General features: G+C 36.5%; 3 protein-coding genes across 5 annotated transcripts in view; 2 read left to right on the forward strand and 1 right to left on the reverse strand.

The window, feature by feature from the left end:
- LOC6037551 (acetylcholinesterase) overlaps positions 1 to 26588 on the reverse strand; it is a 248691-nt gene that overhangs the window by 146732 nt on the left and 75371 nt on the right. The gene's annotated exons all lie outside the window — the stretch shown is intronic.
- LOC6044863 lies at positions 2032 to 2941 on the forward strand. The gene is made up of 2 exons (XM_001862273.2): positions 2032 to 2505; positions 2566 to 2941. The coding sequence occupies exons 1-2, from the start codon at positions 2076 to 2078 to the stop codon at positions 2883 to 2885; spliced, it is 750 nt and encodes a 249-aa protein (XP_001862308.2). The 5' UTR covers positions 2032 to 2075; the 3' UTR covers positions 2886 to 2941.
- The window catches only part of LOC6044866 (fibroblast growth factor receptor 3), an 87452-nt gene continuing 78042 nt past the window's right edge, over positions 17179 to 26588 (forward strand). Inside the window, exons 1-2 of one of the 2 annotated variants that reach the window (XM_038261584.1) lie at positions 17179 to 17674; positions 25104 to 26465. In XM_038261584.1, the coding sequence (XP_038117512.1) occupies positions 26233 to 26465 (233 nt within the window). In that variant the 5' untranslated portion in view covers positions 17179 to 17674; positions 25104 to 26232. Of the gene's footprint in view, positions 17675 to 24939; positions 25011 to 25103; positions 26466 to 26588 lie in introns of those variants that run through there. The other variant, XM_038261585.1, reaches the window with a different exon arrangement.

The raw sequence follows: 26588 nt of genomic DNA on the forward strand, positions 1-26588 counted from the left end.
CAGTTTGACAGATATGCAGTTACTGATTTTCCAGCAATGTTTTTGTCATTACCGAATTTCAGCAAATGTGATGATAACTGAATCGCATTCAGTAAATTATTTTACTGAAATGGCAATCCAAAAATTGCTGTGTAAACATGTCTTTTGAATATTAAATGATCCCATTTTCGCATAAATGTCCCATATGCAAAACCAGCAAGCTGAGAAATACGAATTTGAAGTTTAAGGCATAAGGCTATGTGTTAACTTTTCGGAAAAAAATTGATTTCCTCCTGATTTCTTGACTGAAATACTGGATGTTGCAGGCTCTTTTTAAAGAGCACGCGATTTTGAACCAAACTGCATCAATGACTCAAAAACGATGAAAATGCATATAGGACATTTATGCGATCAGGGACAGTATACAACTTTGCAGAACATTGGTACACTCCAAAAATTAACCCTGCAAATATACAGACCCAAGTAACAAGGCTAATGCTTTAGATTCTTATGTAGTTTTATATCAAATTTATTAAATGCAAACAATATTTATTACATTTTTCACCAAACTCAACAGGTTTTATCATCACAAAATCTGTAAGATATTTTAAGAATTTTTCAAGATATGATTAAGAATTGTGTTTAGAAGTTTTAAATCAGTTTTCAACTTTTTTCTTTAAATACGCCTGAAGAATTCTACGTAGAGCCTAAATGACTTAACAAAGTCTGCTTTAAATCTTTGAGGGACTTGAGTGACCAGCCTTAAATGATGCTCCACATAAAATGCATAAGATGCATAAGATAGATTGATCAAAAGTTATTTGAACTCAAAGCGCCTGGATGTTTGCTACGACTGTGAAGTTGCATGCAACTTTAGATGTCTTTTCTAGGGGCTTTTTGAAAGCTACGTAGATTATACCAAAGAACCTTTTTGTCAATATAATCCTTTAATTCTGACCGTTACCTGTCGGAAATGGGAATCGACCACATTATATGTCTTTTCGTATCATTACGTAGTTTTTGAATACCCCTAAACATAGCTGAAGTATGGTGCGCCTCCATGAAAGAATCTTCAAGCCCTTAGCTTAAAAAAAACGACGATTTTACTGCCAAACTAGGCCAGGTTTGGCTTCCAGCAAACCCATGCAATTTTCAACGAATAACGGCACGTGTCACTAAATAAATTGTGATAGAGTACTTCCTAGAACACATTTATCAAACATAAATGATTCGTTTTCTTGCTAGAAAAAAACAAACGACACAGTATCGTGAGAAAAAACATGAATTTGTTGCACTTTCTATGGAAAAGTATATGGAAGAGAATTTGGACTTGAATCATCAATTTTCAAAAACAAAATTTAAAGTATACTGGGGAAGCTTTCTTTTTTAAAAAAATAGGGAAACTTTATCTCTGCAATAATTTTGTGTTATGCTGTGTGCTTTCTCTAGGACATTCATTCGAAATGTTGATTTGGGACTCCAAGAATCCTAATTAGCTCTCACCCAACGATAGGTTGTGAACACGTGCCAGTTTTGATGGCCAAATCAAGTGGTTCGGATTAATTGAGGCTTTTCATTAACACAATTTTCGATAAGTGTGCGGGTTTTTGAATCTGGAGTTGAATTTAGGTTTTACAAAATTTACTTCAAAATGACCCAAAAAATGTTTATTTTTAAATATCAATAATGTCAAGAAAGAATAGCTTATTAGCAGATTGAAAGATTGTAAATTCCGATGGTAAAACTTTTTCGGACTTAAAATGATGGCCCACTGCTTATTTGCAAGTAGCAACAAATCCACACTAAAGCTCTTGAACTAATATTATCTACTCACTTCAAGTGTTCCATTTGCAGAGATCACTCGATTAAAGTTGATATTTACTCGGATCCCAGGTATTTATGTTATGCCGGACACTTCACGCTTCTCATCTCGTCTTCAATTGATTAGCCACAGCAGGGGCCTTATCAGCCGAAGATTAAAGCACTCCATCGTGCCTAGAACTGCTAGTGGGACACTATTTAAGCATCGTGCTGATTTGAAGACATGTGCAGTTCCACGTTCAATTGGGGTTGTTGATTGATAGGCCGCGGTAGCAATGAAGCAGTTTGCGATAATCGTAACCGTGCTGGTGGGGCTGATTTCCACTGGAAGTTCCGAAAATGTTTCCAGCCGTGAGAGCATCAACGACATGGTCATTGGTTTCATCGAGCAGTTCAAGGAGATTATGCCGTGCGGAGTTCCGGAACTTGGAGTGCCAGTGATGGTTCCGCTGGAGCTGAACCATACCGAGTTCGAGTTTGAACAGAGTGGACTCCTGTACTTGGATGCTGAACTGGACGATCTGTTCATCGATGGATTGAATGACTTCAATATCGTGGATGTGAATGTTAAGCTGCTGCAAATGCAGCTGGACTTTGAATTCTTCTTCAACGGAATCAAGACAACCGGCCATTACAACGCTAGAGGATCGGCTGTTGGATTGATTCCATTCAATCGAGGAGGCAAATTTGGTTTCAACGTCAATGGTAAGCTTCACCATTCTTACGTTACTTCGTTAATCAACTCATAATTCACCCCCTTTCCAGGACTAACCCTTGGCGGTTCGATCAAGCTGGCCCTCGATGGGGACAAAATCTCGGTCAGCAGCTTCCAGCTGCGGCCAACCGTGCTGTCCGTGAACTCCAAGTTCGAGGGTGTGTTCCTGCTGCCGCTGAACACGTTCATCTTCAACCGCATCGTGGAGGCAGCGGTGCCGGCCTTTCTCCGTGACAACCAGCAACTGGTGACGGAGTTTTTGGAAGGGCTCGTCATGCCACCCATTAATGACGCCCTGAGCGAATACTCGCTGCAAGATCTGATGGACATGATCGGAGGGGAGGGACCTTCGCTGCCCAGTGGTTGTTGATTTCCATATTTTTTTAATTGAATATATTGTGAATAAATTTAGCGTTTAAGTAAACAAAATTCAAATGATTCTAATTCAAATGGTCTTTCAAACTGTTTTAAAACAACACAAACAGTAATCGATTTGATAATATTGTGCAATTTATATTATTATTTTTGCCTTCCTCACCACACTCGAAAAATGAACTTCCTAAATATGACTCCTAGACATACCTTCGCGTATACCTATCGGCTCAGAATCAAATTCTGAACAAATGTCTGTTGGGATGTGTGTAGATATAATTTTTTTTCCACACGATTATCTCAGAACTGGTTGAACCGATTTTAGCCGGATCCGCCTTATTCTGTTCGTTTTGGGGTCCCCTAAGACCCTATTAAATTTTATTATGATTAGTTAAGTATTTATAAAGTTATGCCAAGAAAAAGATTTTTGTAGATACAAAAAAGGGTGATTTTTTGCCTAACCTCAAAAGGCCGGGTCTTTTTGTTTACGTGCGAGAGTCGCGCCAAATGCGAAACGCCCGGTTGCCACATTGCTTCAAATGAGAGTCTGCATGTTTTCTGGAAAAGTCTGTACCAGGTATATATTTTTTTCATAAACTTATTTTCATTATTACTTTGCAAATATGAGGAAGGCACCACCCACCTAATGGTGGTTTAAGAAACGTTTTTAAATGTTGTTTGAGTCTGGTTTTATATTTTTTCTATTTTCTTTTTCAAAAAATAAAATTTCAATAATCCGAAATCCAAAATATGTTTTTATGAATATATTGTAAATAATATTATTAATATTATTTACTAAATATACTTTTGATACTTTTAAAAGGTTGATGCTTTGTTTATCTATGGAAAAAATATTGAAAAAAAAAAGAATTAGTCAATCGAGATGGAGCTGACCATGCACAGTGTTAAACAATTTTCCTGAACACACCAATTAGAATTTTTATCCGCTTTGGTAAATCGTTCTTACTCTCAATAAGATTTGGCTTAATTAAAATAAGAGCTCAAATTTCCGGAGATTATTATTGCACCTTGTTTCCTTGTTGTCATTCGCTTTCACAAAGAAACCTCGAAAGATAGAAGTCCAAAAAAAACAGCAAATCGAATGCTCAGCAATGAATGTGTTTACCCAAAATTTAACGATTTGCTACTCTCTCGGAGGATTATCCACGGTTTTTGGGAAACAAGCCACTTTGAAGGGTGGCTCTATCTTCATCTTCTGCCCTGTCCTGTCCTGTTCTGTTTCCACACCTTTCGGAGGGCCTTTAGCCTCACCGACAAATTCTCGGTACAATCGGGCTTGAAAAATCTGTTACCGAGCAGACAAAGGGAATAAAGGAGCAGCAAAATTCCTCGGAAAATCATTGACTATAGTTTTTTTGAAAAGAGAGAGAAATCGAGGATCGGAGAAGAGGGCACTACCAATTTAGTTGTCCTGAAAACGACCTTTTATTTTCTTTCTCCCTGATGCTCCTTTCTGGTTTCTGGCACTCCTCGAAGGAAGGATGCTTGCTTGGCTCGGGAGGACGAACAATGACACTGCCACACACACGCACACCGTTGGTTTGCTTCCAGGTACTTGGTGGGTATTTGCACCTTTTGTCAGTCCCGGTGCTTAGCAGTCAAGGATTGAGCATGGCACAACATGTAGGGTTCACGGCTGAAGTGCCAGCTGTTGAATGTGGTGGCAGGAGAAAGCATATTTTTTCAGATTTGAATTGAAGTCTGTGATGAAGTTCTTTGCTAGTTCTTCGAACAACCTTGGTTACATTGTAATACTTTTACTTTGTGTTTACCTTGTTTATCGAGTGTGGAAATTGCAAATAAGGTTTGAATATATTTTTTGAAATTAATTTGCTTGATTTCTTTCGAGTTAAAATTTGCCGAAAACAAAAAAAAAACGCATTATCTTTGTGAACTGAAATTTGATTTTTAGTTTATGGCTTATTTTTGAGATAAATTTGAGATAAATGAAGATTTTTTATTATTGAGGCACTGGAAAAAATGATAACAAAACATTCGGATTAATGATAATTAAAATACCGTCAGTGGGGTGACATTAGGGGGTGAGATTTGGTTAAAGTGTTTTTACGAATTTTACAATTTCTCAGGTTCTTCTCAATGAAACTAAATTCTGTTAAAAAGGTTGTGTTTGAGGAAATTTTACGATGACTTAGCTGAAAAAAACTCGAACTGATCCTGTCATTTTGGCAACTGTCTAAAGTTGAAGTAGATTTTTGGCCTAAATTTACCTCTAGAAAAATAAACATTATAACATTTTTTTAGAATTGCTCGAAAAGTACATAAATGATTGAACATCTCTACTTCAAACATTGTATCATGTCAATACGATTCCCTCGAACAAGAAACACTGTATTTGAGCATATTTTTTTAGATTTCATTTGGCATTTAAGGTAGAGTTCGTCAAATTCCACCATATTTTTAAAAAATGTTAAAAAACAGTTTGAGAATAATGAAACGTTAGAAGTTTTTAATTTTATTTAAATTGATTTTGTTACTTAAAAATTACGAAAGGTGTATCGTTTTTTACCCATATATGGTCAAATTGATTTTGTTACTAAGAAATTACGAGAGGTGTATCGTACCGGCTCCGTGGCTTAATGGTTACGGCTTCTGCCTCGAAAGCAGAAGGTTCAGGGATCAAATCCTGATCGGTTCCCTTGAAATTTGGAATCAAGAATTAAACTTTGAATATGAACAAAAAAAACCTTTAAGAATCAGTTAATGCTCTGGAACTGAATTGATCCGTAGTGGCGAAATAATTTCATAAGGTATAATATATCAAACCATTATATAACTACTAACACCGTCTCAAAACAGCCCAGGGCCATTTCATATACTCATGAACTGGACGAGGGAGTCGTGGATTGCTTGGCCCGAGTCATCTGCATTACCGATCTATGTCTGTACAAATTCAAAAGAAATCGTTAGCCATAGAAAGGTATTTCGCTTCAGAGGTTCTTGAGATATATGATGGTTACTAACCGAACCGTCTCAGTTGAAATATACTGTGGTCATGGCCAAGTCCTGCCGAGACGGGGGTTCAAATACATACATACAAGAATTTACGAGAGGTGTATCGTTTTTTACCCATAGTCACCCCCACTGACGGTAATTGATTTTACAAAAAAAATGTATATGACAGCAACATTGATGGTCAAGCAAAGAGTGATGGCCTATCTACAATCACTATACTTGGAAAATTGCACTTAGCTTAGGAATTTGTATCAATTGAAATTAATGCGACTTTCTACAATGTAAAAGTAATCAAAACAGAAAGTTGACGTATGGTTTGGAAAATTTGTCAGTCAGTTGCGTACTTTTCTAGGTGACTTAACTTAACTATTCTTAGCTAAGTGATTGTAGATACGTCATGAGGAATGGCTTAACTGCTTGTAAAAACAACACAAATTCTATAAAATAATTTTTTTTTCTAATTTTTTCATTTTGGTGTTGTTTATCGATATGTTAAACAAAAAACAAAACAAGTTTCAAAGTTCCGTTATCAGGGGTAACATTGAGTTTGGGTAATGACGAATGTGATAAGGTTAACAATAACAATTTGGTATAGAAATGTCAAATCATGCAGATATTATGTTTTTCGTGACATAAAAACTTTTTAAAAACAAGTCCTACTAGTTTAAGCTCCTGTACACAATAGTAAAGTGAACTTCACGAAATATTGAATGGTTGGCCCTTTTGAAATGTTAGTCTTGATTTAAAATTATCCATCGATTGTTTTTGAAAATATCACGAAAATTTCATACATTAACATTGAAAATCGGACCATTACTTGCTGAGATATCAACATTAGAAAATGGAGGGTTGTTTGGGTTAGACATAGAAAACATTAATTTTCTTTTTTCTTTTTCTGTAAGCCGCTGTATCCCATTAACCAAAGGTCCAATTTTCAATGGCTCTTAGACAATTTCATAGCAAATTTTCTGTTTTTTTTTTCTAAAAAATAAAAATAAATATATTTTAATAAAATTGTCTTTCAGGGTCACTTTTTTTAAAAATCGAAAAAGCAAATATTTCGCTGAAATCCAACTTTCGGTGGCCATATCTTGAAAACGGAGCCATATATCAACAAATCTGTAATGTTCCTTCGATTGCAAATTCAATATTACATTTGAAAATTTGGCCAAGATATGTTATGCATAAAATTTAGATTTTTCCCAAAAATCACTATTTTTTCTTTAATTCATTTTTTTTTACTATACTTCTCTATGGCTCAAAAGTTGTGGGTTTTGCTCTCCTAAAACATATCAAAAAGTCTCTAAAATAAAAAAAATAGGTTTTGGGAAAGATAAGTTTTTGTGAAAAAAAAGTTAGTTAAAAATCGGCAATTTTTTTCCCTGTACCAATTTTTTCTGAATATTTCTCAACAGTACCACCAACTTTAACCAAGGCACCAAATTGATCTGAAAATTCATTCAAAAGTAACAGATTTTCGAATAATTACGTACTATTTTTGTATGGACAGCTGCCACAAATGTATGGAAATTTTTACGGGTAAACCAATGTCACAAAACAGCTTCTTTGGTCATACGGAAGGCTCCCACAAAGTTTGAGCTGACAATTTTGGGGGGGGGGGGGGGGGGGAGGGGCTAATTGTAAGTGTAACGTACTTTATGGTCTTGTTTGCATAAAAGTTTTCGCCCGATCAAAAATATAGTACGGATTTCTTTGAAGGTTGAGATAATTCGCTAGTTCTAGCGATGGATCCCCTTTCGGTGTAGTCTTCATCAAATCTATTAAAAAAAAACTTATTTTGATTTTTTACAGCTTACAAAATGGTACTTTCAATTTAATTTTAAAAGAAAATTTAAAATTTTCAATAACTTTTACAAACATCGTTGAGAAATAGTCTAACAAAATACAAACATCGGAAAATATATTTTGTTTCCAAACCACCCTTATGATTTCAATCATTTCGCTTATTTTTGGATGTTGAAAAATAATTTTCCTTGAATTTTCCAATCCTTCTTTTGTAAGAATTCTATGATTCAAAACTGAGTCAAATTGGACTATTATAATATTTAGCAGATGTAAATGTAATGTTTAACAATTACGATTTTTATTTGTACCCTCCCATGTGGAAATCGGGAACAATTCTCGTTTAGGGTAGAGTAGTCATCAATGAGACACGGGGAACAATGATAAAATGGCTCTCACAAGTCGTAGTTTCAACCAATCAGGCTCATATTTGGGGGAAAGGTGTGTCTACTGGATACACGTCTGCCATAATAGTGGCTTTGGTTATGGACGCTCCCTTGACAAGTTATTCATAAATGTTTGATTCTGGGGTATGAAAGTAAATTATGGACAAAAAATATTTTTTCGCTCGTAGGCTGCCATTTACACCAAAACAAATATTTCTTCAAATTTCTTTCGACGTTCCATAGGGATTGAGTTGGGCTACAATGTCCTTTCATTAGATTTGGCCAAAATTTAGAATATACCCAGAATCCAGGGCTGTCTCATTGTTCCCCACTCATTTCAGCCCATGGGTAACAATGAGACACTTTGATTTTTCTTCAATAAACTTTTCAAAATCGATGGAAATTTTTCAAAACATGAATTAAAAGTGATTTTTGGCATATTTATAGAGTTTAAACTTCATTTAACCAAAAATACAAAGTTATTTGGTATTTATATATGGATTTTACAAAATTTGAATACTTTTTAGTGTAACTTTTGTTAATAAAAGTTTCATGTTGGCAAAATTGCTCTAAAATGTTCAAGGTAAGTCACCTGCAATGGAACAATACAAAAACATTATGTTTTGCTAGAAAAAATGTTGATTTTCGTAGAGTGTCTCATTGTTCCCCAGCTGTCTCATTGTTCCTGCCAAGTGCGTCTACAATGAGACAGTTGAATAACTCTGGCTGTAGACGTCAGATCGATCTCATATTTTGGTCAATGTTAGAACACATTAAAAGAAAGATAATGCAACTAAAAGCTCATTGAAAAAAGCTGATGAAAAAATTAGAAAAATAGTTGAAAGTTGAAAACCAAAAGTGTCTCATTGATGACTACCCTACCCTACGTTTCTAAAAGGTTCGATGTACATTAGGGTGTCCCAAATCCGGGTATCCCCCAGTGCTCGATAAAAAAATTCAACAAGTGCTTTTCTTCATACATTTTGGCCCCTGTTGTTGCCCCAACACCCTTAAGAACAAGGCAACATGATTTTTATGCAACCCTAAACAACAACGAACAAACAAACAAAAAACAGTACAGAGGTGTTGAACAACAAAGTAAGCCACACGCACAGCATAAATACATCCAGCATCATCAGCAATTCCGTTCCAGCTGCGCTCTTTCCCCCATCCTTTTCGTTTCCTACTTCCGCTCTCCTCACGGAAGTCAAATCAATCTAGCCTTGCAAATCCACTTGAGATCAATCAGCAGCATTCCCACACAAGGACAAGGCCAGCGCAAGTCTCAATTCAGTGCGATAACAATGCCCATTTTATTACGACTCTCATACATAGTCAATTCATCAGTGATAAAGAAAACACACCCCCACATTCACCGAAACACACACACACACTTGGCAAACAAGCGGGAGTCGGTGGTTGAGTGAATCAACTTAATAGAAGTTTGTTTGCCAATGTTGCGGCCTGCCACAATCGGAAGAAAGTGAAAGAGAAGCAGAGGTTTGATTCACGGTGGCTGGCAAGGCGGTGGTGGTGATGGCGTAGAATACACAACTCAACGGCGCTGATGACAATCAACGGCAGACAATTCGCAGAATACAGGGGTGGGCCACCAACACAACAGAATGAGGCAATCATTGACGAACGCGGCGAATTCGCACGCTCTTGATCACATGTCTTTTCTCTCTCCGTTTCTCTTTGTTCTTGGTCTCTCTCTTTCTCTCTGGAAGTCTCTCGCATGCGCGTTGGCGTCCTAACTTGCACGCGAATGAGAGAGAATGGTGCTAAGACTGCTGTCAGTATTGTAATTTACAAAATAGACAACGTTCCAAGTAATTCAAGATTAGATAGTTTTTATTTTGATATTTCAGTTTTTCCTATGTTTTAGATCAATGGTTTAATGTTTTATTGTTTTATTTAGAGGTGGGCAAAAATAGAGCGAGCCGCTCAATGAACCGGTTCACTGGAAAGAGCGAACGAGCCGTAGCTCACAAAAAATGAACCGCAAGATGGCATGATTATTTTTTATAATTATTATTTATTACATTTCCAAAAAAAAAATAGTCTTAAATTTGTTTTTGATAATTGAAAATGCAATTTCATATAATTCAATGCAAAACTAATCAAAAAAGTAAATGATTATCTAAGCAAAATGAAAAAAAAATGTTCAACTGATTGTACGTTGAAGTATTACCGGAATACAAATTTGAGCATTTCGAATGACATAATTTGTAAAATATTATCAAAAACCTTCTGAATGGTTTAAAGATTTTGGAAAAAAAAATAAATCCTTTTGTCCGATTAAACTTAAGCGTACATAGACTTTATTAGAATGTAGAAAAAGTTCAAAAAATATTTTCTCCAAATGAAATATCAGCATTAGTTCGATTCTTGCAGAAATAAACACAATTTTTAAATTATAACCAATTCTTCAAGCATCGAGTTAAGGGCTAAGAGAACTAGCAGGGAGTTTTTTCAGTAAAATTGAAATATCTCGAAAACGTTACATTTTCTCAACAAACCGACCCGACATTTTGTAGCCAACATTCTTATGCACCTACTGGTTAAATATGAGCTTGATTGGTTAAGTCTAGCCTGGGTTATCTTTTTAGTAAAAGATGCCATTCAATTACTCAAATGTTTAGGTTTTAGTAGAAATCTTGACTTAGAGACCACCATGACCTATGGTTTTCAAGGGCATCTTCTCGGTTTCAGTTTTTTTATCAAATAATTTATAAAAAAGCCTTTTCATCCAAATTTAGAAAAAGAGCGAAAGAGCTATTCAAAAGAGCGGCTCTTTTTAATGAGCGAACGAAAATGAGCGGCTCCTTAAAAAGTGCGGTTTTGCCCACCTCTTTTTTTTTTTTTTTATTTTTTTTTTTTTTTTTTAAATTTATATTTATTCAAATTTCTTTTCCATGTACATTCATTCAGTTAAAATATTATTGAGTGTCCAATCACAAACGATGACTTTTCACCTCAATTTTAAATACTAGCAACTTTCATTTATTCATGAAATATTGTAGCTTTCGCTATTCAGTGATTTCAAATGTAGGAGGTCCTACATGTACAAAAGGGAAAAGGGATACCTTAAAACTAACTTATAAACTATATAAAGAGCGGATCAATGCAGCTGAAGACTGCAATGATTTTTGTCGAAATGCATCAATTATCTTATTGGACATAACATCCAAAGTGTCAACTTCGGCTAATTGATGAAGTTCATTGGTGCTGAACCAGGGAGGAAGTTTCAGAATCATTTTCAGAATTTTGTTCTGAATCCTCTGAAGTTTTTTCTTCCTGGTTAAGCAACAGCTTGTCCAGATCGGCACAGCATAAAGCATGGCAGGTCTGAAAATTTGTTTATAAATTAACAGTTTATTCTTGAGACAAAGTCTAGAATTCCTGTTTATAAGTGGATACAAACATTTAATATATTTGTTACATTTAACCTGGATACTTTCAATGTGATCCTTGTAAGTAAGGTTTTTGTCAAAACCAAGTCCAAGATATTTCACTTGATCCTCCCACTTTAAATTTACCTCATTCATCTTTATAATGTGATGACTTTTTGGTTTAAGAAAATCAGCCCTTGGTTTGTGAGGGAAAATAATAAGTTGAGTTTTGCAGCATTTGGAGTAATTTTCCATTCTTTCAAATAAGAATTGAAAATATCCAAGCTTTTTGTAATCTTCTTGTGATGACACGAAGGCTTCTGCCTTTGGCGGAGATGCTTGTGTCATCAGCAAAAGTGATTTCTGACATCCTGGGGCAAATCAGGCAAGTCAGAAGTAAAAATATTGTATAAAATTGGACCCAAAATGCTTCCTTGAGGGACGCCAGCACGTACAGGTAGTTGATCAGATTTGCTATTCTGATAACATACCTGCAGAGTACGATCCGTCAAATAATTTTGAATAATTTTCACGATATAAATCGGAAAATTAAACCTTTTCAATTTCGCAATCAAACCTTTATGCCAAACACTGTCAAATGCTTTTTCTATGTCTAGAAGAGCAGCGCCAGTAGAATAGCCCTCAGATTTGTTGCTTCGAATTAAATTTGAAACTCTCAACAACTGATGAGTAGTTGAATGCCCAAGGCGAAATCCAAACTGCTCATCAGCGAAAATTGAATTTTCATTAATGTGCGTCATCATTCTATTAAGAATTATTCTTTCGAATAATTTACTAATAGATGAAAGCAAACTAATGGGCCGATAGCTTGAGGCTTCAGCAGGATTTTTATCCGGTTTCAAAATCGGAATTACTTTGGCATTTTTCCAACTACTGGGAAAATATGCCAAATCAAAACATTTGTTGAAAATTTTGACCAAGCAACTTAAAGTTGCTTCTGGTAATTTTTTAATTAAAATGTAAAAAATGCCATCCTCACCAGGGGCTTTCATATTTTTAAATTTTTTGATAATAGATTTTATTTCATTCAGATCCGTATTAAAAACTTCATCTGATGAAAATTCTTGTTCAACAATATTCTGAAATTCTATTGAAATTTGATTTTCAATAGGACTCAAAACATTCAAGTTGAAATTATGAGCACTCTCAAACTGCTGAGCAAGTTTTTGAGCTTTTTCCCCATTAGTTAATAGAATATTATCACCATCTTTTAAAGAAGGGATTGGTTTTGAGGTTTCTTAAGAACCTTTGAAAGTTTCAAAAGGTTTGGAATAAGGTTTAATTTGTTCGACATCTCTTGCGAACTTTTCATTTCGCAGGAGAGTGAATCTGTGGTCAATAACCTTTTGCAAATCTTTTGAATTCGCTTCAGTGCAGGATCACGAGAACGTTGATACTGTCTTCGGCGAACATTTTCAGACGAATCAGAAGCTGAAGATCGTCATCAATAATGGGAGAATCAAATTTGACTTGGACTTTAGGAATAGCAATATTCCTAGCATCCAAAATTGCATTAGTTAAAGATTCCAAGGCTGAATCAATATCAGCTTTGGTTTCTAAAACAAAATCATGATTTAAATTATTCTCAATATGATGCTGATACCTGTCCCAATTAGCTTTGTGGTAATTAAACACAGAACTATTGGGTCTGGTAACTGCTTCATGAGAAAGTGAAAAAGTTACTGGAAGATGATCAGAATCAAAATCAGCATGAGTCACTAAAGGACCACAATACTGACTTTGATTTGTCAAAACCAAATCAATTGTTGATGGATTTCTAACAGAAGAAAAGCAAGTTGGCCCATTCGGGTATAAAACCGAATAAAGACCAGAAGTGCAATCTCTGAACAGAATTTTACCATTGGAATTTACTTTTGAATTATTCCAAGATTGGTGTTTGGCATTAAAATCACCGATGATCAAAAATCGAGATCTATGCCGAGTAAGTTTATTCAAATCCCCTTTGAAATAATTTTTATTTTCCCCAGTGCATTGGAATGGCAAATATGCAGCTGCAATCATAATTTTCCCAAAAGAAGTTTCAAGTTCAATGCCCAAACTTTCAATAACTTTTAACTTAAAGTCACGTAACGTGCTATAAGTCATACTACGCTGGATAACTATTGCAACTCCACCGCCATTTCGATTCATTCGGTTATTAGTTATAACTTTATAATCTGGATCACTTTTCAAATAAGTGCCAGTTTTTAAAAATGTTTCGGTTATAACAGCAACATGCACGTTATGAACTCGTAAAAGTTGAAAAATTCATTTTCTTTCGCTTTTAAAGAGCGAGCATTAAAATTCATAATATTGATGGAATTACTTAGATCCATGATTAAACTTCAGGGTAAGAACAACATCATTCGCAAATTTTAATCCAATCTGGATTGCTTCCATCATGGATGTAGCATTACTCATTGTTTGAATCAAACCAAACAGTGAGTTTTGCAAAAAGTCATTTTTCAAACGTAACATCGCCGAGATCAGAAGATCCCAAAGCGTTGCCAGCAGAAAAATTTTCAAATGAGATTTGAGGTACCTGCCCAATTTCAAAAAGATTGGTAGAGGATTTAAAATTCGTGGATGAACCCGAAACGACGTTAGCATAAGAAATGCCATTGTTGTTACCTAAATTTTCCACGGTAGGGGTATTTCTAGCATTGTTCGAGTGAGACAGCACGAACGTTTGATTTAAAGATGCAGGTACAACCTGACTTTGAGAAAATTTCGGTTTGGATTTCGGCTGATGCTTAGCACGAGAATCCAAAACCTTTTTCTGATGGGGCAATCCCAGAAATTTGATTTGTGATTTCCACCACAATTTGCACATTTAAATTGGGTGACTTCTTTCACGGGACAATTGTCCTTGTCGTGAGAAGAATCCCCGCAAACCATGCATTTTGGAACCATGGCGCAATGATCAGTACCGTGACCGAATGCCTGGCAACGCCGGCACTGGGTCAGATTCTGGCCATTACCGCCATGTTTCTTAAAATGCTCCCACTTTACCCGTACATGGAACAAAAACTGAACTTTGTCCAAAAGTTTCAAATTGTTGATTTCATTTCTGTTGAAATGAATCAGATAAAATTGTGAAGTCAAACCAAAGCGAGAAATATTCCCGTTTGATTTTTTCTTCATTGGTATTACTTGGGATGGGGCAAAGCCAAGCAACACCTTAAGTTCGTTTTTGATCTCATCCACCGACAAGTCGTTGGAGAGACCTTTCAAGACCGCCTTGAATGGACGAGCATTCTTGGTCTCATACGTGTAGAAATTGTGTTTGTGGATTTTCAAATAACCAACAAAAGTTTGGTGATCTTGTAAAGATTCCGTCAACAAGCGACATTCTCCTCTTCGACCAAGCTGGAACGAAACCTTCAAATTGCAAGTTTCCTTGCAATTCTTCAGTTGCGTTCGAAAGCTGGCCAAATCGGAGACGGAAGTCACTACAATTGGCGGAGCCTTTACTCGTTTCTCGACGGCAGAAGGCTCAGTACGAGGAGAAGGTTCCTTGTCATCAGTTTCGGATAAAACACCGAAACTGTTTGTCAATGGAATTGGAGGATTGACCTCACATTCAGAATCAGAATCAGACCTCAGAAGAGGCTGTTTTCTTTTTCTGTTTCCGTTAGCCGGTTTAGCGTGCAAACGCTTCACCGACGTAACGATCAAATCTTCAGAAGATTTGCGTTTACCTTTGTTTTGACGCATTTTGCAAGCAAAGTTCTCTTAAAAAGATGGCTTCGTTTGTAAAATACAACAAAATTTCAGGCGGGGTTAGTCTTGAAAAGACTGTTTAGAATTTTGGAAAATAACTCAGGTAGTCTTTAAAAAGACTGTGAATTTTGTTTTGAAATAACTCTGAGCTTAGGTAGTAAAAAATACCGCAGCTCTAGTGTCCCTTTTGCCCACCTCTAGTTTTATTGTTTTAATGTTTTAATGTTTTAATGTTTTAATGTTTTAATGTTTTAATGTTTTAATGTTTTAATGTTTTAATGTTTTAATGTTTTAATGTTTTAATGTTTTAATGTTTTAATGTTTCAATGTTTTAATGTTTTAATGTTTTAATGTTTTAATGTTTTAATGTTTTAATGTTTTAATGTTTTAATGTTTTAATGTTTTAATGTTTTAATGTTTTAATGTTTTAATGTTTTAATGTTTTAATGTTTTAATGTTTTAATGTTTTAATGTTTTAATGTTTTAATGTTTTAATGTTTTAATGTTTTAATGTTTTAATGCAAGCTTCCCTGCACCGTGCGGTACACGCGGTTCGCTTGCATCTCGGGTTTGCTTTGCGCCTGCTTTGTTCGGTTTACACCCGTACCCGACTCACACGAACCGAGGGTATTTTGGTTCATCGTACCAGCGCACCACGACACTCTCGGTTCGCCGCGTCGGTTTTGTGTCTGGCACTCACCCATGGCATGAACCCGATATATTAGCCAAGGTGCTTCACTCGTTACGAGCCGAGGTACGTGTCGTGGTACGCGCTGGCGGTACAAAACGGGTTCAATACCACGGCGCGTACCACGGCACGCTGGGTTCATGCCATGGGTGAGTGCCAGACACAAAACCGACGGGGCGAGCCGAGAGTGTCGTGGTGCGCTGATACGATGTACCAAGATACCAATACACAAATGGGTTCAGGCACGTACCGAAGCTAGAAAACCAAACCCGCGGTGTGCGTTGGCACTGGCGCATGGGAAGCTTGTTTTAATGTTTTAATGTTTTAATGTTTTAATGTTTTAATGTTTTAATGTTTTAATGTTTTAATGTTTTAATGTTTTAATGTTTTAATGTTTTAATGTTTTAATGTTTTAATGTTTTAATGTTTTAATGTTTTAATGTTTTAATGTTTTAATGTTTTAATGTTTTAATGTTTTAATGTTTTAATGTTTTAATGTTTTAATGTTTTAATGTTTTAATGTTTTAATGTTTTAATGTTTTAATGTTTTAATGTTTTAATGTTTTAATGTTTTAATGTTTTAATGTTTTAATGTTTTAATGTTTTAATGTTTTAATGTTTTAATGTTTTAATGTTTTAATGTTTTAATGTTTTAATGTTTTAATGTTTTAATGTTTTAATGTTTTAATGTTTTAATGTTTTAATGTTTTATTGTTTTAATATTTTAATGTTTTAATGTTTTAATGTTTTAATGTATGCCGCTACAGGCAGCGACCACGCTGGCAAACGATTGCCTCGAGCCATTAGGGAACGCTGAGTTATCCGCAGGGAACTTCGCTGAGGAGGTTCGGTCAACATTAAACAAGGTAGAATTTGCATGCTACGCATCCACGGTAGTTTCCGGTAGGATTACCTTCACAGTTGGCACACTTGTTGTGCGACTTGATTGGCGATGCGCTGCATTGGTATCGAGTCAATAATTCATATAAAAGAAAAGTCACGCACCTTCTTGACCTACCTCGGTTCTCTTTTTGTCCATCCACCTCAATCGTCCAACCTCAATCCTTGGATGAGTCTCTCTCGCTAGTGAAGGGTCAGTACCGTCTCTCTTTGATGCATTCCTCCACTCACCAGACATCGCCTATGTTGCTCCCTCTCTCTGTCCGTGCAGTACCTTCAGGTAACTCCGTATCAAGTATTGGTGTGTGAACTGTGCGCCGCGCATGTTCCTTCATTCTCTGCACTTTCGCGCGACCACCACCACCGACCGGCACCGTCATCATCCATCATCATCCATCGAATCCTCAGCGAATTCCTAGTATTTTGTTTACAATCGCTCTGTGTCGTCTGCGTCCTCCTTATGTTTCTTTGGTTCTCGCTCTCTCACGCGATGCATGTAACCGAAATGCCGCCTGGAGTGAATGGGAAGCCGGCTGCCAGCAGTCAGTCTGTATCGAACGCTGAGTCAGGAAAGACGCTTTGTGCCGGTTCGAGTCCCGTCAGCGTGTGTGTTCTGTAGTGCGTCCGTTACGGTCGGTTGATGTTGTTGTAGGTTCACCGGTGTAGTCCGTGGACTTTAAGGATAACCCGTCGACGTTATTTTGTTGTGTGTGCAAATCCCTCGCTTGCGAATCGTCCCTTGGTTCGTGGCACCAGGAGTAAAAAGGATAAGCAAATTGTGTGTGTGTGTTGGCTGAACTGAACTGTGTACGGTGGAATTCCGGGAAGAACGGATCGAACACGCCACTGCTGGAGTGTGCTACAACGACCGTGGAAGGTGAGCTCCCAGAGTCACAAGCGGGCGGAGCGGGACGTTAATACCGGAGAGTGGAAAATGAATTTCCCCAAACTGTGCAAATTCTGCGAATTCCAAGGGGTTTCACAAAATGGAAATAATTATGCAAGCCCCACTAGCTGCAGGATATGGCTTCATGGTACGCAAGACTCCGGATGATCCTTGCAAACGGAAGCTCGCAGATTTTGAGGGGCTGATCTCACGCGTCAGGTCACCTGCGTCAGGTGACGGATGACGGAACGTCCCAACGTATAAACGTGTGAGAAAGTGTCGAACAATCTTAACAAGCAAACAAACAAATCGTGCCGGGTGTGTACGCCAAGTCGACGGGCTCGAGGGAAATTTCTACTCGACGTTGGTAATGCCCCGTGACTCAGCTGATGATGGCAGCAGCTGCCGGCGTTTTGGCGGCGTTTACGTCATTGGATTATTTAGGGAAAAAACTAGCGTGTTTGGGGGAAGGCGTGTTAGAAATTTTGGAAGGGGGATAGCTTTCTGGAAGGCTTTGTGATGTCACTTGTGCGATTGACGTAGAATTGTGGTCTTTACAGAAAATTATTCCAAAATATCTGTAAATTGGTTATTTAAAGATATTAGTGACTTCAACGTATGACTCTACTGCTCTCAAATTGCATGTGTTATCGATATTTTTGGAAATGTTTCTAGAGCGCCAAAATCTAATTTACTCTTTTTTAGAGCTCAAAAAATGTTAGAAAGCGTTCTTAAGTTTCGATATTTCATGACAGGGATGCTAGATCTTTAAACGTCTGAACCTTGTGGACTCAATGTATAAGTCTTTAAATACACAACACTGGTTGATGTGAACCGTGGAGAAAATATAATGTTCCAGATTTGATCAAAATTGTAAAGATTTGTTTTTTTTTTATTTAACTAAAATATCAAACTGTGCTGTCAATAGAAAAAAATAGCATGATTTATGAATTTTACAAATACCTTAAAAACTGATTATAATTTAGAAACAAATTTCAACATTTTTTTTTTGTATAAAAAATGTCAAAAAAAAATCATTACATTTAAATATTTAAGTTATCCTATTCATCAATATATTCATAATTATGATATGAGCTACCAAGGAAGTTGTCAAAAATTGTCAAACTGTCGGACTCAATCCTGCAACAGTCTGATTGTCAAAATAGTCAAACTTTGTTTTAAATTATTCCGTAGAAAGTACTTTAGAGGATGAGTAAAAAATTATATCGATAGTTCCCGTAGTTTTGAAGATACAAAAATGTCTGTAACACAAATCTTGGTGCAAAAAGCTCTGGTTGATGTGCACCGTTAACTGAGAATTGCAAAATTGTTAAACCGTAAACTTAATCAAATAATAACTACAAAATAATGACAACATTTTGCTTGTCCAGAGAAAGCCGCCTGTTTTTCAGAAAAGGAAATAATCGTTATAAATTATTTAAAAAAAAATTCCAATTGTTCACCTAGAGTTAATTAATGAAATAAAACAGCTTTGATAAGAAAATAAAACCAGCTGCATCATTCCGCTTTTTTTCCATCAAATCTTCAACAAAATTCAGCACTTTGGTCTTTGAAGCAACATTTTGCTAGTCTTTTGATTTGAATAAAAGTTGATGATTTTTTTTAATCAAAAATCAATTCGAAAGCGATAGAAGTTTAAAAATGTTAAAAGTTAACTTTGAGCTTCCACCACCTACCAACACCATTTCACAACTCTAACCTGACTCATACGAGCCCATTGATGAAACGTGTTGTTTCGTGTTTGTGTAAACAGTGCTGTTCAACTGCTCAGTTGAAGGCTGATTTCATGTCGCTGATAGTTGTTTTCAATTCGATTTCACAGCAAAAACTAGTGTTTGCGTTGTCGTGATTAGATCGTGGTTGTAGCGCTACCGTGAATTCTGTCAAAAGTCCTGTTGCAAGATAAGGGGTTTTAAGTTTGCACCATCACGGTTTTTTTTCCTTCTTCGAAGAAATTTGCGTTATCTATAATGAAGTAAAACATGCCCGAAATTTGTTAGTACACAAAACAACCACAAGATTATGGTATCTTGATAACATTGTTAACATACTTAAATGCTCACAATCTTTATTTCGGCTTGCAACACTTTTTTAAATTGAAATTGGAATTTATACTGTAGGTAATACATTTCTAAAAATTGATTGCAAAATTGAAACAAAAAAAAATCATTAGGGATAAACTATCCTACTTGAAGTAAATCAGATTTTTTCTCTTCGAGCTATTCTAAATCGCATTTGCATCCACGTCAGCAGAAAAAAAATCAAGTCCTAACCTGCTCATTTGATTGGGAATGGGCAAATTGGCGCCTTACGCTTGCAATCAAATCAATCAATCGCAGCGGTTGTGTCGATCTTGTGCCTGCATTCATAGAAACGTGTCATTTAGATTCAATCCACCGTTCTCGGAAAACGAATGCACTTTGCGATAACCTTATCGCTACCGCCGAAGGGTGTGTCATTTTGCGACTGCTACTTGATAGTTTGCAAGTTATGTTTTGATTTCAAAGTTGTGTTGTTTTTTGATAGTTACAACTAAACGGTAAAACACATTTTCAGCAAGAATATTCGAATAAAATATAATCCGTTCTAATCCAATCGCCAAGTATGGTACAGGTTATGCGTTTGAGTCAACGTTACCTGATTCCGATTAGATAAGAGCTTCCAGGTAATTATTATCTCTGTGGGACACGTATTCCGGTACTATCGAATGATAAATTTTACATTATTTACAGCAGGTATTAGACGGAAATTCAGCAACTTTTTTTTTAAATCATACGACATAAATTCAAATCATCATTTGGAGTGGTAATCTTTAAATCTTGATTTTTTTTACGTTTCGAGAAAAACTTAAAACGCGTTTGACCTTGAATAAAAAAAACGAGAAAACGCAATGTAAACAATAACAAACACATTTTGTTTGGCCGACCATTTTGTGCATAGTCCCGAAGTTTTAATTAAACTTGTATGCTGGAGTCCCGAGTTACATCAATTTCCAGGTTGTGTCAAGATAGCACACCAAGATAGAAACATCTTTCATATAAAAAGTGACAAAATTGCACGGTGTTTTTTGGTTTTTATTGAATATCTCAGGATTGAAATCAAATTTTGGAGATCTGTGAATGTCAAAAGGTGAGGCTTTGTGAGATGCACAAAATGACGTTCTTAACCTCAATTTGGTCCAAAATGCACGTGAGATAAGGTAGCACGACAGCGATGATTTGTCTAGTCACATGACGATTAAATTTTTAGAACCGTGACTACAGTAGACCAAATTGTGTCTTTAAGTCGTTTTGAAAAAGGCCAAAAATAGTGGACTTTTTTTTAGTATTTACTTTCACTTTCGAATATTTTTAAGATTTAAACTGGTATCCTCTATTACAGATCATTCTGTTGGAGGTTTGTAAACCTTGAATCTTAGGTTTGAAAAATCTAATTAATTTAAAATCTAGGATTAGGTAAATACTCTCATAGTGTCATGTTTTTCATAACATTAAGTTCTTATCGGAAACGGAAATGTTATACTCGGCGCAACTAAAATTAGTTTCCAAATTACAATTTTTGAGAATTATTGAAATAGAATTCAAAAATGTCTCCAGATTTTCGGGCATTTGCAGTAGTTGTTCTAAGTTAATTTGAAGTATCGATAAAAATCTGGCAATTCTCAATTGTGAAAGGGAGGAAGGATATTAATGAATTCAAAAGTTTGTAGAATTCAGTCCATTGATTTTATGACATCAAAAATAAATTTACATTCTTATCAAGTCAATGTGATTTTTTCTTAATGACGTTTTTGGCCAAAATGATCTCCCAAAAAAGCAACCATTTAGGGGAACTATACCCTTTCTCAGCCTATTTCTATTTTCGGCCTATCAGCACTTTGATCATGAATCACAGCTTTCATTAAGTGTATTTGACTATTACAAAGTAATAAAAAGCTCAAATAAAAGTAAGCAAGCAACTCTCCATTGTTAATACATCTGAAAATGTTGATTTAATAGAGGAAAACAGCAAAAGTGATGAGAATTGGTCGAACGGCTTAGTGGGATTAAAATGGGTATATTTCCCCTAATATTCTTTTTGCAATCCCGCGGTGAAATTGTTATTTTTTCCTTTCCTTTTGGAGAAACGAAACGGCTTACTTCTAACTAAAAAAAAATCAGATTTGAAAATCAATACCTTAAGGGGCGCAGAAAAATTGATCTTTTCAACACTTGTATCGAAAAGTAAAATTGTTCAATATTGTTTTGTTTTGAACGGTGAATTTATTTAACACATGAATGATGACATAAAATTCCATTCAAAAAGCGTTTTTCGGAATTGCAAAAACAAAAAAATTGTAAGCAAATCTAAAACTCGGTAAACTTCGCTGGATAATTGTACGACTCGTGCTGAAAAAATCTTGTTTTCGCAACTTGTTGCATTACCTACTATTTGAAAATGTGTTAGCTTTGGTTGCTGATTCGAAAAACCAAATCGTGGATTGGAAATAGCTTTGACGAAAATTGGGTGTTAAGAAAATTCTAAAATGCATTTTTTTTTCTAATTTCTTGTCTTGGTTTTGATCATAAATTGTCAATTATGGGTAGAGCAATTTTTGTTCCCATTTGCAAATCTAAAGAATGAATGTTATGGAAAATTCTGATCTTTCTGATTCAAAAAATTATCAAAAAAATCAAGACCAACATTTAAAACACGCTTTGGCATATAAATATAGGCTCATTCCAGGGTACACTTTTGGACTCGACCTTCACCGATTTGGGCCAAACTTGGAGAGAACGTTCATCTATCGATAGTTAATTGAAATGCCAAGTTTGGTCCTGATTGGACCATATGTCTGTTTTTGACACCGCCCTCTTTTTTGACGATTTCCTAAAAAACTTTTTTTTCTTTTAATCATAAATTTGTAACTATTTGTGCAAAAGACTGTCTACTATCTAACTGTCCAAGGATTTCAATAAAAATAAAATTTTAACCCTTTAATGCCCCTTGATATTAAATTTTCAGCAATTCCCCACGAAAACAGATTCGAAAAAAAAAGTTTTCCGATCGGGCTCAAAATTTTTCTGGGGGTTCCGTGGCCGAAATAATTAGACCCGTATTTTGTTTGTTTGGCCATTAGGGTGACCTACGCCGTGTTTGGGTGGTTCGAAAAATGGCAATTTTCGTCATTTTTCGCAAAAACCACTTTTTTCAAAAAATCATATCTCCGCGACATTTCATCCGATTTTAGCTGTCTTAAACGCAAAAGAAAGGTGATTAGCTTGGCTTTTTTGGAAAAATAGTAAGAAGTTCCAAAAATCTAGCTTAACATTTTAAAAGGTTGTATGAAAACTTAAAATGTTGTTTTGAAGGTCTCGGGACCAAAGAGCCTATGTCTGAAAATATTTTTATCGGAATCCTCGGAAAATTTCTCATAACATATCAAAAAATGGTGAAGTTGCGTATTTCAATTACGAAAATTTTGGTACCCTAATATGTATAGGTCATCGCTGAAATGTTCAAGTTACCGCAGTTTTAGTGAAAAAGTCGTTTTCGTCATTTTCCTATTTTTGCGCGTGGCGCGTCGAAAAACCCAGTTTTTATTTTCAAAAAATCGTATCTCAGAGTAACGAAAACATAACTCCACCGTTTTTTGATAATTTATGAAAAAATTTCCGAGGAATCCGATAAAAATATTTTCAGACATAGGCTCTTTGGTCCCGAGACCTTCAAAACAACATTTTAAGTTTTCATAAGACCTTTTCAAATGTTAAGCTAGATTTTTCAAAGCTCTTACTATTTTTCTCAAACAGCCAAACTAATCACCTTTCTTTTGCGTCTAAGACGGCTAAAATCGGATGAAATGGCACGGAGTTATGATTTTTTGAAAAAAAAAATATGGTTTTTGCGAAAAGTGACGAAAATTGCATTTTTTGGACCACCCTAACATGGCGTATGTCACCCTAAAGGCAAAACAAAAAAATATGGGTCTAATTATTTCGGCCAAGGAACCCCCAGAAAATTTTTGAGCCCGATCGGATAACTTTTTTTTCGAATCATGCTGTTTTCGTGGGGAATTGCTGTTTTGACGTTTTAAGTATTAAAATTCAGTTTTGACCAATTCCTTATATTTTTATATTTTTATTTTAATCAAACATTTTTCAGTAAAACCGCTGTATCTCACCAAAAGATCATTTTAGTTTGAGGTTTACATCGATTATTATGTAAAATTGTCCGGGGAACGCGATGGTGACAAAATAAAAGAAATAATAATATAAGAAATTTATCAAAAATGAATTTTAATGCATTAAAATATTATATTAGGGGGCATTTAAAGGTTAAAATTTAATTTTAATGGAATTTGTTGGACAATTTTCTATAAAATGCAACCTGTAGAAAGTCTTTTGTCCAAATAGTTGCAAAGTTATGACTAAAAGAACAAAAGTTTTTTAGAAAATCGTCAAAAAAAGGCGGTGCCAAAAATAAAGGGATGGTCACAACAGGACCAAACATGGAATTTCTGTTAACTATCGATAGATGAACGTTCCCTCCAAGTTTGGTTCAAATCGGTGGAGGTCGAGTCCAAAAGTGTACCCAATTGACCCCGAATGACCCTATAATTTTCAAATTAAACAAGGAAATCAAACCAGGGAAGTAAAATTTTCCGTAGAGCAAAGTTGCTCTAAATGAGCTCCAAATTGCAAGGCATCTTGAAAATATTAACATCACCCAAATTTAGGTCGATAATTGTGGCGAAGCTGATGAGCCAACTTGAAAAGGGGACGTTTTTGTAACAATTTTCTCGAGGTAATCCATTTTTCAAGTTCTGATCAACAACAAAGTATTCTATTTGAACTAAAATCCGGTCCTAGCCAGAAAAATGGTTACAAGGTAGATGTGACCTATTCCTGGCAAGATACAGACTTTTTTTTTGCGTTTCATTCGACATCTTACCCTCTAGTTGGTTGCTTAGCACATCATTTCATGAGTCGAGCTCTTTCCCGGTATAGTTTGTCCACTTTAATTACCCAACTCTTCTTTGTAGCTCGTCAACATTAATAGAACACGGCAATCAAATGCAAGTTTAAAAACAAGCATCACTCACAGAGTTTTTGTTATCACATCAATTGTGAAACTACACCGGGCGGGGGAAGTACTTTGCCGCCCAAGTGGGAGGGTTATGCGGCCCGGTAATGATTCACCTTGATTTGTGTACTCGACAAAGCTTCATTCTACGAAGCTGACGCTAAATAGTTCAGCTCTCCTCTTTCGCTCGAGAGCTCATAAAATTGCCAATGCGTTCCCAGGAAATGGTTCTCTGTGTTCTGTATGTTTCTTCCCTTCCCTGTCTCCCGAAAAAAAAAACCTTCCACCCCTTAACCACCACTCTCTTGCTTTCTGTTGGTCGTTTTCGTTTCAGGTATTAATTAAACGAGCAAACCTGGGCCGGAGTGGTGCTTTCTTGGAAAACATTGTCATAACACCACCGCCGCCACCGTGGTCATCTTCCAGCAGCAGTTGGTACCGACTAGTTCTGGAGTGGACGTTCTACGGCGAAGACCTGTAACAACAACACTGTTGCAGCTGATACGTGAGAAGATCTCAACTTTGGGGGTCGTAGAGCTCGTGATTCATTAGATCAAACGTTTCGCAAACGCTCGTTTGTGGAAGTACTTGGAACTGGTCAAGCGTTAGCTGCAAGCGGACGACCGGAGTTGTCATAAATGTTCGCTCGGTCGGAACGGAGGTAGAAACGTTGAAGAGAGAGGTCGGAATCTTTATGAGGTCCCTTGGGTGTGTGTGAATAAGTGATATTATTTTTTAATTGCTAGTTGTTAAAACAGAACAAGAAGAAGGCAAAAAACGAAACAAAGTGCAGCTTGATCATCGACTCTAGTCTGTCGGCATCTCTCAGCGAACTAGTTTTTTTTTTCACTCTTTATTTTATAATTAAATCGTCTCGCACAGTATCTCGCGCGACTTGTTTCAACCGGGCGGTGAGTGTGAGTGTGTGTCGAAGGGCTAAATTACCGAGAAATACTGAAAAATGCTTGCGCGCGAGTTCTAGAGTTGCGCGCGATCACCGCTGAATTGGCGCGCAATTTCCGAGGACCAAACCCGATTGGGGTTCAGCGAGCAATACCGAGAAGTTTGGCGCGGCACTTTGGAGCGGCGACGACGGAAGTGTGACCCAAACGGAATAAGTAATTAAGCACCGTGTTCCGAAACTGGCGACGAGGTGTGTGTTTGTGTGTCGGAAAGTGCAACGACGCCCAACAAGACGGTGAAGAAAACGTGTGAAGATGTTCCGGGCATAGTTTCCGAAGAAACGGCTTATTTGATTAATTTATAAACGTGTTAGTGCTGTCGCCATCGTCACCCACGTGTGTACCGATTCAATTAACGATCGGCGGTTTGACGCTCCGTTTCGAGTGCCTGTGTGTTATCATTAGCATAACGATTATCGCGCCGCCGCTCACCTTAAACAATACCGCGCGCGAGTACAAACATCAACAGCCTTTTTTCACGGTGGTGGCATTTGGGGCACGATGGTGTCGTCACATGAAAGCGGCCTGACCGCCAGTGCAGCGGTCATCGGCTGGCTCTTGCTGGTGGCCACGAACGTCCGGGCTGAGGACCACTGCAGCGAGAACCGCTACAACAGCTCGCTCGGCACGGAGCACCTGCAGTTCACGAAGGAGGTCCCGGACAGGGAGTACGCCATTCTTGGGCAGTTCAAGAGCTTGCACTGCTGCGCCAAGGGATACCGGAGCATTGAGTGGTGAGTTAGTTTTTATTTGTTTGTCGATTGATATTGCAATCGGCCTTTATTGCTCGAAAAACATAACACTGGGGTGTATCAGGACTACAGTTTGTTGTTTTGTGGCTGTGTTAACCGAAACCA

This window comes from Culex quinquefasciatus, chromosome 3 (assembly GCF_015732765.1).
Source record: "Culex quinquefasciatus strain JHB chromosome 3, VPISU_Cqui_1.0_pri_paternal, whole genome shotgun sequence".
Classification (NCBI taxonomy): domain Eukaryota; kingdom Metazoa; phylum Arthropoda; class Insecta; order Diptera; family Culicidae; genus Culex; species Culex quinquefasciatus.